Below are 13,600 nucleotides of genomic sequence, written 5' to 3'. Positions count from 1 at the left end.
AGAGCACATCTTTATACACAGATGGGACATCAAATACATTTTGAAACTGGCTGAAAATGTTGTTTTGGTGAGCACTGGACCACAATGCGATGACTTAGACTTGCAGAAGCATGACAAGTACTCAGATTGTTCTGCATTATCTGTGAAAATCCATCCAGTTGAAGTCATTCTTAATAGTTTCCGCACAGTTTGTACCCCTCTCCGCCAACACTAAAAAGCCGCTTAGTTACAGTAAATAATTAAACTGTTCTGTACGTCTGAGCAGTGATTGATGAGCACGGCGGCGTCCTGGCCTTGCCCTCTGCGATATGAAGGAAAGATTATGTGACATGATGTCATTTCATCGGTGCAATCATAGCCGGACACAGACCCTCATTAATAAGAGCACCGTTATGTAGTGTCAGCTCACAGGGCAGGAGGAAAAGAAGAAGAGGGTTTAGAAAAAAGTAAATGATGAAAGGAGAAGAGAAGAGAGGAAAACAGAGCCGAAGAGAAACGGTAGATGAGAAGTGAGTGTGAGGCAGGAGGAAATAGGAAAGAGAAAAACTGAATGATGCCAGTGGATGGAAAGAATATCAGTAAAGTGGCATGCGTTCAGGTGAAAGAGCAAAGGAATGAAAAGCAAATGGAAGGATAGGATAGGGTGGAAATGCAATGTCTAAAACTTGAGACTTTAGGGCAACACTCTTTTATCACGCAGGTCTTTGTGCCTCTCTGGTTTCATTCATTGGTCAGTCACCTAATGCATTGGTTTCAGACTTCTCCAGATGTTTTTCTATAAGAATTGTTATTTTATGATGTTCATTTTGTACTGTCTTAGCAAATAATATTGCACTATTTTAATTGTATATGAACTGATAAGATTGACCTCGCTGCAAATTGTCTTGCGTAGAAACCATGTGTATTTGATTGTGACTTTCATTTCACTTTTGTATATCACATACCTGAACAGACGGAGCTACTGTTGGTAATCTATCACAGTGAACATCATCAGTATTCTCGCTTGTTTTGTTTTATAATGACAAACTGCTACTCTGAGTGTGCAGCAGGGTAGTGTGGATACATTTTTAAAGTCCGCCGTTAGGAAACTCAGGGATTTGGCATCCAAAAAGCAGTATTTTAAATTCAAGAGACCATAAATTAAACATTGACACCAGAGTCATGTTTTATTTATTGTTTGTCTTTGGGTGGGGTTTTCTGACAATGCATTTTATGAAGACAAATGACACCACTCACACACTATAAAAACACTATCCTATAAATGGGACTACCTCATAATGTTAATGTAACTTTGACTAAGATAAAAGCAGACATGACACAAACTGTACTTTGTATGAAAACATACCAATCTAACAGACTAAGATAGGAACATCTTTGGTATTAAATAAGTAGTTTGATGACAGCCACACTTTTCAATAAAGTCACGCCCCTAACTTTCTGTCTCTCCTTTTTGGTCGTATTCTCCTCTCCAGGTGTGATGCACGAGCGACAGTTTGGTGGAACTCAGTTTGTCTGCAGTGTTGTCGCGTCCCACGTCAGCCACCAGCCCTCCACCAGCTTCAGCTTCGTCTGGATCGCCCCCCCGCCTGGCACCGGCTGCGTCAACTTCCTGTAAGTCATGTGAGAGTGTGTGTGTGCAAAAAAGAATGGCCAAGAGAGAATAAGTTGGATCAGGATCTTGACAGCTGCCACGTGTCTGACCCAGACATGGAAGTCGTAAACTGTAACAATGATATCCGTTTCAAATGTTGTGGGGCTGCATATCGACCCAGTAAGCCAGAGTGAGGCTTATCAGCTGACATTATGTTGGGTGATTTCTCTGTTAGAGAGGATGTGGTAAGGCCATCCTCAGAAAAAAAGAAGCATGCATGACTGGAAAGAGGCTCAAATGGGGACAGAGATAATGTGTGCGTGAGCATGTGTGTGTTGTAATTTCCTCAATACCTTGCTTGACGTGGCCTTTGCAGGTGTGTGTGTGTGTGTGTGTGTGTGTGTGTGTGTGTGTGTGTGTGTGTGTGTGTGTGTGTGTGTGTGTGTGTGTGTGTGTGTTTTCAATGCTGAGAATTAACAGAAATATCCCCATCCTCTCATTTAATGGACTCGGTCCCTCTTCTCATTGGAACATTTTTGAGCGATTGAACAGATCCACCCTTCCCTGGAGGATGGGTGTGATACACACACACACACACACACACACACACACACACAAACACACACACACACACACACACACACACACACACACACACACGCACACACACACACACACACACACACACACAATTTATGGAGAAATTTGGTTCACATTATGCTCTGTGACATTACATATAGCCATCAGTAAGGCACAATGGCTTCTTTGAGGGTCTTAATCAGGATTTGTTTCCCATTGCAACAGACTCTGCAGGTGACTGAACCTGAAATCTGTTGGTGAACATGTTACTCGCTGTGATTCCTTGAAGCTCACATGTTATTTAAATGGCCCAAGTAGGACAATATATAGCTTAATTCATTTCAGAATAGCGCTGGAATTTCCCTTTTCTCAATTTCATTCGCCCTTTTTGCTCATCATCATTTTCTCCGCCTCTATTTGTTAGAAACATCCTTTAACTCTCTTCCCCTCTAATTCTCTAGGCTGTTGATTTACAGCCTCATCCTGATTATCACTCAAAATGCAATTAGCAGCTGTTGCTGTAAAAGCGTAGAGGAAAAGGGAGGACTCCACTAAGTCACAGCAGCATAACACAAACGTCTTTGAGAAACTCACCCACAGATAGTGTAATAAATATAAATGTGACTCGAGTTATTCTCACAAATAGCCAAGTATGGTTTTAAAATTAAACCTAAGAAGGAAAACACCTTTATCATCATGTATTGCTTGGATAACTAAAACAAACTGCAAACTAATCCCTTATTTTTTCATTTTTATTACATCGTCATCGTCTCACAAAACTTAAAAGACATTGCAAATTGCAAATCAATGCTCACAGAAACCACAACTAAATTAAACATCTTGGCAGAGCTCACTAAAATCCCTCAATGAATTCCTGGAGGGACACGATAGACTGAGACTTTTATGGACAGCCTGACAGAAAAGGATTCAGCTGGGGAATTTGCTGAAGTGGAGCTGCCATTTAGACAATATCCACGGAGCCAAACAGATTTACTGGCTTTTTTGTCTGCCAGCAAACACATTTACTGTTGAGCTTGTGTCAGCTTACGAGGATTGTGTGTTTCCTTCCTGTGTGTGTGTGTGTGTGTGTGTGTGTGTGTGTGTGTGTGTGTGTGTGTGTGTGTGTGTGTGTGTGTGTGTGTGTGTGTGTGTGTGTGTGTGTGTGTGTGTGTGTGTGTGTGTGTGTGTGTGTGTGTGTGTGTGTGTGTGTGTGTGTAAACCACGGAGCAGCAGTGTGCCAGTGCTGATGACAGTGGCGATGGCAGGGGGCCACGACTGTATGACAATAGGGGCCCCTGCGGCTGACCTTATCAAAGTCAGCCAGTCACACTCCAGCTGGCTCAAGACTGCTCCTTACACGCACACACACACACACACACACACACACACACACACACACACACGCACGCACACACGCACGCACGCACGCACGCACGCACGCACGCACGCACGCACGCACGCACGCACGCACGCACGCACGCACGCACGCACACACACACACACACACACACACACACACACACACACACACACAAACACACACGCTTCGACTGCACCCTGTTCCAGTTCACAGCTCCTATCTCCGCCGGTATATCCTCGTATCGAGAGCTGCCGTCTCTCGGTTCTGTGACGTGAAGCTAGGAGGAATTCAACAGGCGAGGCCCTTATGAGCGCGGCCTGTCAGTATTATTCTCTTGAGGTTGAGATGTCATCAGACGAGTGTCAAGTGTGTCACATTTCCTTCTTGTTTGGTTCAAGTGAAACTCTCCCAAGAAGTGCAGCTTTATGATTTCAATTACTGTAATAGTCCCAAAAGGTTATAATTACTGGTGCTACAGGGATGAGATTTATCTTACAAAATCTAAATGATGGAATGTCCTGCCCTTGCCCATAGTACTTTAACCCTGATTGATACACGGACCATTTTCCCAAGGCAGTGTCCATGAGTGTTAAATTAAAGCCACAGACATCTTATGTCCTTCGCAGGGCTGGAGCTGGTCCGCCACTGCATTAATATGAGGCCTGTGAGCAGTTTTATGGGCGATATTGTGGGAGTGTGCCTGGTAACAGATCACTAGCGGGAGTGTGATAGAGTGCAGTGACATGGACATCCAGAAGAACTCATTTTATGGGCGGCTGTAAATTTCCACCTAAAGAGAAGGGGAGGCCTTGGAGGAGAGGAAAGGAGAGAAGGAGAGGTGTGGGAACAGGGAGGATACACAAACAAATGCATCCTTAAGTGAAACTAATCACAGTCTTCCAACTAGATGTAGTCAATCAACAGAAAACAAAACGGAAAACCTTTTTACATGTATCATTTCAATCATTTAGCGAGCATAAAAGCCAGCATGAACAGAGTTTGTTCAAGCTTTCTCAATCAAATTAAATAATGTTTTTTTCTCTTTCTTATCACACACACAACTAATTATAGTATTACAATATAACACATTAGTTTGGTTTGGGGTTGCTGTGAACAAAACAATATGAATACATTTGCCTTTGGACAAGGGGCTATTTAAGTTATATTCCTTGACCTTATTTTGAGATGGATAATTAAATAATAAGCAACAAAAACAATCAATTAATCAGCTATTAAAGTGATCATTAGTTGCATCAGTAATATGATACGAGGGGCGGCTATCATAGTGAAGCTATACTGTTTGCCGGGAGCAAACCTTTTCTTCCACACAAAATGCAAACAAACCCAGTTGTGCCCCACTTTTGATGCTTCTCGCTCAGACATGACAGTCCACACCACTACATAATGCACTGAATGCTGCACTTAGCAGAGGTGAGAGTGGTTAATAGCTTCCTCTGGCAAATCCAAAGATGCACTGGGGTGTCTCGTCCTTTCTTTGCCTTTATTCTGCTTCACTTACAGCCTCGAGGCAGTGCGTGCTTGTGTGTGTGTGTGTGTGTGTGTGTGTGTGTGTGTGTGGGTGTGTGTGTGTGTGTGTGTGTGTGTGTGTGTGTGTGTGTGTGTGGTGTGTGTGGTGCTTGTGTGCTGTGTGTGTGTGTGTGTGTGTGTGTGTGTGTGTGTGTGTGTGTGTGCGTGCGTGCGTGCGTGCGTGCGTGCGTGCGTGTGTGTGTGTGTGTGTGTGTGTGTGTGTGTGTGTGTGTGTGTGTGTGTGTGATGTGTGTGTGATGTGTTTTTGAGCTGTAGCATTGTCTCCCTGTGGGACGCCAACTGTTTCCTGGTTGGATATTGCTTTAATTACTCCATGTGATCCCTGAGGAGTCAGATGTCTGCATATCTAATGGCACACTTTTCCTTTATGTCATAACATGCTGTGTTAGTGAGTGTGAACATGCATGTGTGTATATTTGCATTCACTTGTAAACACTAATATACTACTACAATGACTATTTGTTCCTCTTTCGAGACCAATAGGCTGATTGAAGCAACTTGTAGGAGCTATTACGAGGAGGAAAATAAATGAGGAAGCGCTCCAACACTCTCCTCTCTTGTTAGATGTCATTGAAAATAATTGTTATTCTTCTGTTATTATGCTTTGTGTAACATGCACTACGGTAATGTGGTCAGAGCTCTAAACCAACTCTTATCCATGCAATTTAACTATAAAACACAAAGATGCACGTCATCTGTATCAGAACATGAAGGCTTTTTAAGTGTTTGGAATTTTTTACATACATAAATAAATGTGGCATGTTTTTCCTATAACCAACATTTGTTCTGCTAAAAAGTCAGAACCCACCAACAACAGATCATTCAGGGCCCTGAAGTAAAGATGTATACTCGCAATATTCAGGTTCATGTGTCCTTTTTTGAAACATGACAATTCAATCATAAATAAAGTAATCAATTAAAATCTGTGGTGACCTTTGAATTATAGGAGAATAATGTGTTCTTAATCTCAGCAGTCTGGTGTTTCTGAAAGGCTGGATGATAGGCTGCTTATATTAATCAGAGATCAAAGGTCAGAGTTCAGACTGACAGATGACCTATCTCACCCAGCACCTTATCTCTCCCGTTATTAGTCTTCACTATTGATTTCCTTTTTTTCAAGTCAATCTTTTGGTCTGGTTTACCATAAAATCACTGGCTGAGCCCGGCTCATCATTAAATCTCAATAGTAGCCTGTGGCTGTGTGACAGATTCACTGGAGGGGTCGGGCCAGGGAACATGAATGATTGGTTCAAGGTATTCGCATTCTGGCATTGTAGATCAAAATATGGGGTAGAAATGTGAAGAATGACAGACCACATAAATCCCATCCACTTTTTTCTCCTCAAACCGACCAGAGCTGCAAATCTGGCAAAGTCTGCCCATATAATTCCAATTTTCATATATCAAACATTCACATATAAGACAGCAACTCTTATATCTCCCATTTTCGTGTTTTTAACCCGTCTTACAGTTTTAAAACGGGCGATCTTTTCAGATTTTAACAGTAAATCAAACTTTTAGAAGCAGGTCAATTCCTACACTCCTCAAGAGATAACAACCCGCTCTCCTGTTGCTTTTTACCCCAGAGTATTCTGCATCTATGATATTCTCTTATTTCCCAAGGGACGGTCTGTGACCCCTATAATTACAAACACACACCTGTGTACACAGAGGCCACACACATGTACACGCACAGATATACATGCTTATTACACTGCAGTGCTCTGATCGATACACACCAAATTGCCCATCTGTGCTGCACCAACATCACACACTCTCATCAGGAGGTCACCCTCTCACTGCTGGGACAGTGACCTTCTTATCAATTTTAGATGAAATAGGGAACAGATATTGAAAAAGAGAAAGTGATTGATTATAAATGCAGCAAAATGATCCATGCTCAGGGGAGGGAGGGTCTGGCCCAGATGTATCTTGTGAGAAATTATTGGTTGGTCTGTTTCTGAAAATGTGCTCCGTTGTAACTGACAAAATGAAATACAGACAGGCTTGTTGTGGGGATTCATCTCTCCAGTGTTGTCAATATGGCAGGTTCTTGTCTCCCCCCCTCTTGTCCTAATTTGACCCTCGCTGAGAAACTGAGGAAGGAAGACAAAGGATTTTAAAACACTGATTTGCTCATATATCTATTTTTTTAAGCTGGGTTTAATACTAAATCAAATGCTTTTTAAGAACCAGCTTTCTTTTTATTATTTACATATTATGCCTAACTGCCCTTGTGTTCCTAATCCCCCTAATTATTACCCACTGACTGTACTCAAGGTCAGTTGCTCTTCCTGGCTGTATGCTGAGCAGTTACTGCGCTTCTTCTGGCTGTATTTGGAGCCGTAGCTCTGTGACCCTGTGCTAACAAGCAGGTCATTTGCCAAACAACTCCCAAATCCCTCCTCTGTGGAGCTTCATTAAATGTGCATGTTCTCCAAGAGGCTTTTTTCAATTAATTAATTGAAAAAAGCAGAGGGAGGGGTGGTGCGGGGACGAGGTAATGTGATTCCACAAAGCCACTGACTCCTTCCCAGGCCCTGTTTGGCATGAAAATATCAAGAAATTCTACACATTTGATTAAAAGCTCTTAAATGATCAGTGGATTTCTGGAGATAAATACAAAATATAATTCTCCTGCCCGGCTAGACAATAAAGTATATTATATTCTATCACTGAAGCAGTGGGCTCTTGTTTTCTCTCTGAGTCTTTCCTCTCTCATTGTCCTTTCTTCACTTCTCCATCTCCTGCCTCTCCATTCTGGTTCTTGTTGTGTCTGATTGCTCTTCCACAGCTGGTCCTCAAAGCGGAAGATAAATCAACCAATTAGAGTGTATTATTTAAAGGGCTAGGTCCCAATGCAACAAATCAGTGCTGGCGACTGAAACTGCACCCCACATAAACTCCTCATGTTAATCATGATTACAAACAAGCCGAGTGAGCTGGGAGAGAAGATTTGCTTTTAATTGGGATTTAAAGATCGGGATGTGAGAGATGTCTAATGAGTGAATAAGAGTAAAGCAGCGTGTGTGTTCTCCTCCTTCAGATATAATTGTTTTTATGGATGGAGACTATTTTATTACCAGCATTGTGTACATTTATTTTATAAAAGTTGGTTTGTCTAGTCAAAATACAGTGTATATCTATATCTTTAAGATTGCATTCACTATATTTAACCGCATTCACTGTATATAGCTATAGGGTAAATTAGCCGTCAGTGTTCCCCGCGCTGTGTGTTTGTGAGTGTGTGTGTGGGGGGTGTGTGTGTGTGTGTGTGTGTGTGTGTGTGTGTGTGTGTGTGTGTGTGTGTGTGTGTGTGTGTGTGTGTGTGTGTGTGTGTGTGTGTGTGTGTGTGTGTGTGTGTGTGAGAGAGTGTGTGTGTGTGTGGTTAGCAGGGAGCTGTCAAACTGGCTCCTGAGGGATGCTTATGGCCGACAGCAACATGTAATCTAACATGGAAGACATGCTTGGTAATTACCCACTCCAGGCCCTTTTGGGAGCTCTTTGAGTGACAGCCTGTCCATCTGCATACATGTTAAAGTTCATATGTGGCTCAGTGTGTGTGTGTGTGTGTGTGTGTGTGTGTGTGTGTGTGTGTGTGTGTGTGTGTGTGTGTGGTGTGTGTGTGTGTGGGTCTGTGTGTGTGTGGAATCATACTCTGCCTTTCCTCGAATGCCTGGCTTTTTCTGTCAGCACATTGTGGACTTTGAAAGACAAGGCCATCTAACCCCCATCTCTATTTCCACTGACCAAATCCCCACCCCCGCCCTCTCCCTTCCCCCGCCATGTATCCATATTTCTCACTCAAATCCTCCCCTTTTTCCCTCATCTCCTTCAATCCCTCTCTCTCTTTCCCATCCCTCATATTTGCTCCTCTACACTAATGAGAGGGGAGCGGATGACACTTATTTTCACAAGATAAATGATCCCTCGTTTGAATCAAAGTAGGGAGAGAGGAAGAGAAAAAAAAACACGTTTAGGGCCTTAATTGCTTTTTTCCCCCCCAAAGAAAGTCAAATTAATATTTAGATGTTCAATAAATGTTTTGTGTATATCAGTGCTGTTCTGTGTGTGTGTGTGTGTGTGTGTGTGTGTGTGTGTGTGTGTGTGTGTGTGTGTGTGTGTGTGTGTGTGTGTGTGTGTGTGTGTGTGTGTGTGTGTGTGTGTGTGTGTGTGTGTGTGTGTGTGTGTGTGTGTGTGTGTGTGTGTGTGTGTGTGTGTGTGTGTGTGTGTGTGGCTCCCAGAGCAGAGATGGTAATGAGAGACACACGCTGAGGAGCCGCTGGAGTGTGACGGCAGGACAGATGCTGCGTCGCGCTGCGCTGATCACATACTCTGCGGCTCAGACTAAATGCCCTCTCCTGGCTACTGCTTTAAGTACATACACGTCATTAAGTCACACATAGTCGGACTACTCAAACATACGCACACTTCAAAGGAAAAGTACAATTTCCGACTGAATTTACTCTTCTGTCATTGTTTTGTAGATGCCTTTGTATTTATTAGAAGGAGGGACAACAAGATCATTAGAAAGAGAAAGTGCTTCTGGAGGACACTTCTGCATAAGTGTACTGTAATTAGTTTGTATGTAAAAATGTAGTTATTTTAATATTATGAGTTATGTTTTTACTCCACTACATGTACATGCTGTTTAGGATTCAGATGTTATAAACTGAAAATGTGATGCATTATAAAAGATTAAACAACCCAGCAGTCTGAAATACTTTAACCTGGCTCCACCTCAATTAACAACAGAATGTAAATGTTTGTTACGATTTTATGCATTATTAAATTGAATAAAAATACATTATAATTCTTCAATAACATAAATTCAACAGGGTGAATATGAAGTCCTATTATGCTAAAAAGTACATTTGTTTTTTAAACTGAAATGCACAACCTTTACTGTGGAGTATTTGCATCATTTAGTATGGTGGGTGTGTGTGTGTGTGTGTGTGTGTGTGTGTGTGTGTGTGTGTGTGTGTGTGTGTGTGTGTGTGTGTGTGTGGTGTGTGTGTGTGTGTGTGTGTGTGTGTGTGTGTGTGTGTGTGTGTGTGTGTGTGTGTGTGTGTGTGTGTGTGTGTGTGTGTGTGTGTGGAATAGCATTACTATACTTGTGGGGACCTAAATCTGTTTACACAGTCACGTGTTGGGACTCGCCTCCCTTATGGGGACAAATTGGAGGTCCCCATGAGGGGAATCATTCATTTTAGGGTGAAGACTTGGTTAGGGTTAGGGTAAGGTTAAGGGTAAGGGTTAGGGTTAGGCATGTGTCGGTTATGGTTAATGTTAGGATAAGTCTCCAGGAAATGCATGTAAGTCAATGTAAAGTCCCCTGAAGTGATGTATACATGGTATATGTGTGTGTGTGTGTGTGTGTGTGTGTGTGTGTGTGTGTGTGTGTGTGTGTGTGTGTGTGTGTGTGTGTGTGTGTGTGTGTGTGTGTGTGTGTGTGTGTGTGTGTGTGTGTGTGTGTGTGTGTGTGTATGTGTGTGCTCTTTGACAGAGCCACCTGTCCCCGGGCACTTAACATAATCTCTTTAGTGAACTTGAGCTAAGACTGTGTTTAGTAAATATTTAAGGACCTTGTTCCTACATCACCACCCGCTGTTCGTTGCGCACCATCTTTTATTCATAAATACCAAACTCAAATTAGTTTTCACCCAATTCTGAAATATGAGTGTAATTAAGTATGTTTTCTCCCCAGCTCTGCAGAGCCACAAGAGCTCTTTACTAATTGATGAGGGCCTGTTCATTATTCATGAGCTGAGATGAACGTGTAAATGCCTTGGCACCCATGAAAGGCCTGAGTCTGCATGGTAGGTGGGGTGGAGCTGGGAGGTGCAAGGCTAAATCCACATGGGACTGTAGGGAAAGAAACAGAAATGAAGCGGGAGACGAAGAAAGTCTGCAAAATGGGTGTGGGGCTCACTGACTCAGGCAGCCATTATATTGTGTACGCCCCATAAGCTTATTTATAATTCTCTCGTTCTCTTCTCAGTCTGTGTTGTAATGTTCAATATATTGACTGGGTGTGGCACCACACACAACTCGCTGAATCGCTCCCATTAAGTTTGACGTATAGAGAATTTGAAATCTCATTAAGGTTACTCAGAGCTCTACTTTATTGGTTTTGACTTTGATTGAAAGGAAATGTTGTGTAATGCTTCTGGATCCTGGGAATACCCTGAACACTGAGACAACACTGTGTCCTTACATGGCAGTGGCCGAGAAAAGAGGCCTTTTATTTCCATAAGTGCTCCTTGAAGGGACTTTCTCACTGTATGAGGGTGGCACGCATAGTGTGTGGATGTTAAAGCCAAATTACAACATGAGAATTTCTTCCGAGTGCCAGACAATACTTCAAGCGGTCAATGAGGAGACATGTCATAGCTCAGATATGTATCCTCTATATTGTATGTTTTAGACTTCACTCCCACTCCACTTGTTTCCCTCTGTGTATAATGGGGGGAAAATACAGGTTATACTGTGGGCGAGGTGTAATATAGCCTTTACTAGCCATCTAACAATGTGGTGTTGTCTCACCTCGTACAGAACTTTCCTTCATGAGGCCGCTACAAATCCAATTTTTGCTGCCGCCACTGACTATAGGGAGCTACAAAGGGCTTTGAGGCTGTAAAACTTTACAATTTTCCCTCAACAACCCATTTCAAGGACTTTCTGAAAATTGCTGCTGATTTCAAACTCACATCCACCCAATCTCCCCCTTGGTTAGAGTTATGGGATACTTTTTTTATGGCATTCACAGTTTATTATTTTACTGCTATTCACTAATACATACATAGACATTAACAACTGCGCTGTTATTGCTATTATGATTATACGTTTTAGTATTTTGGTTGTTGTTATTATTAACAGGTCTGAATGTTTTGCAGGTTTATTGGTGTGCATCTTTACCAATATAATTCTATTTTAAACAAGAATCTCTCCCTACATATGATATGATGATAGAGTACAGTAGAACACTATTTGCGTCTGTGTAAAAGATGCCACTGCACAACGAGCCATAATAGTCTCTATATACAGTATTTAAAGATCTCTCAAGTTTCAATGAATTATGCATTTCATAGCCATTGGGAGTAAATGTATATTACATGCTATACATTCATCACGCAACATACAGTTACATTTACACTGACATGCAAGAGAACAGCATGGCAGATAGATACTGTATGAGAAGAAAATATGTTGGTTTTGAGTAAACTCCCTGTCAACACATGGATATTAAAATGTCAAATAGTCAAATAAACAAGACCACTAACTTTGTTCACCAGTTAAATGCTCACTGTTGCTATTTTTTAAATGTCTGTCATTCACATCAAAATATGATCCTATCCTACATGTTCAAAGCCTTTAGAAGCTAGGTTGTTGTTGTTGTTTTTAAATCAAAGTCACCTCATGTTGAACTTCAAAAAATGTCCTTATTATGGAGATTGCTTTAACACATTTTGGTTTGGTTGAAAACGATGCCATCTGTGCCGATTGATCAGACAGACCATTACATTGTGTCCTTAGTGCTGTTAGTCTTAATGATCGTTTTCTCTTTCTCTTTCTTTCTCCCAGAGCCACAGCAACACATAGAGGACAGATCCTGTTTAAGGACGCTCTGGCCCAGCAGCTCTGTGAGCAGGGAGGTGAGTAGCATCAGCACAGACGACACACATGCACGCCTCTTCCCCCTTAATGACAGAGAAATGTGCATATTCTGCACCATCAGGCAGATATTCATACGAGGATAGACATATATGTTGAAGGACACATGTGCACCGACATATATACATACCATACCCCCTTCTCACGTCCCATTACTGTCCATCATAAGCACAGATGTCAGCATATGGATGACAGAAAATGGTTGATATGCTGCTTCTTAATGACAGTGGCATTGTAGCCCTTCCTGGCTCTCTTTCTGCCTAATGATGCAGCCACAGCCAGAGATATTTGGATGTCCTATATTGCCAGCTTAATTTCAGCTTATGCTAAACTCCGCTTTTTCCCCCTCACTCTCTCTGCCGGAGATTTACGCTTTATGGCCGACACTTCTTACATCCACTTTCAGTGACAGCCCTAAGTAGCTGTTGACAGACAGTGCAGCACCACTCTGCATGCTGAGTGTGTATAATTGCTTGTTTACAGAAAAGAAGCCTCCCCTTTACTCAAGAACTACTCCTTGTAGATCAAATGTGACTCAAAGGCTGAAAGTAGAGATGTACACTCACTGCTGTTGGGGTCTTTTCACTAACGGTTTCAGGGGAAACACAACAACATGTTTGCTTTTCGACATGGTCTTTATTTATACAAAAAAAAAAAAAAACTCTGTGGCAAGTCTCTAAAGACTCTTCATAACAAGTGTGTCCCTCAGCAGTTCATTTGAAACACTGTCGATTATCGTAGCACATGCCAGGAAGAGAGTGCACAACTTAATGGCTCAGTGCCACTTGGAGAAGATGGGGCAGAGAGCCCTCAGTCAGGCCTGGAAGAGAGAGAGAGAGAGAGAGAGA

The 13,600-nt window shown here is 42.2% G+C and overlaps 1 protein-coding gene across 6 annotated transcripts in view; it reads left to right on the top strand.

Moving 5' to 3' along the window:
* The window catches only part of reln (reelin), a 91,790-nt gene that overhangs the window by 35,705 nt on the left and 42,485 nt on the right, over window positions 1-13,600 (top strand). For all 6 annotated transcript variants that reach the window (XM_034204865.1, XM_034204863.1, XM_034204864.1 and 3 more), the window contains exons 3-4: window positions 1,473-1,611; window positions 12,663-12,733. In XM_034204865.1, the coding sequence (XP_034060756.1) occupies window positions 1,473-1,611; window positions 12,663-12,733 (210 nt within the window). The remainder of the gene's footprint in view (window positions 1-1,472; window positions 1,612-12,662; window positions 12,734-13,600) is intronic.

The sequence above is a fragment of the Gymnodraco acuticeps genome, unplaced genomic scaffold, assembly GCF_902827175.1.
Source record: "Gymnodraco acuticeps unplaced genomic scaffold, fGymAcu1.1, whole genome shotgun sequence".
NCBI classification, from domain to species: domain Eukaryota; kingdom Metazoa; phylum Chordata; class Actinopteri; order Perciformes; family Bathydraconidae; genus Gymnodraco; species Gymnodraco acuticeps.
The sequence above is the reverse complement of the archived record's forward strand: the minus strand, read 5'-3'. Positions and strand labels throughout refer to the sequence as shown.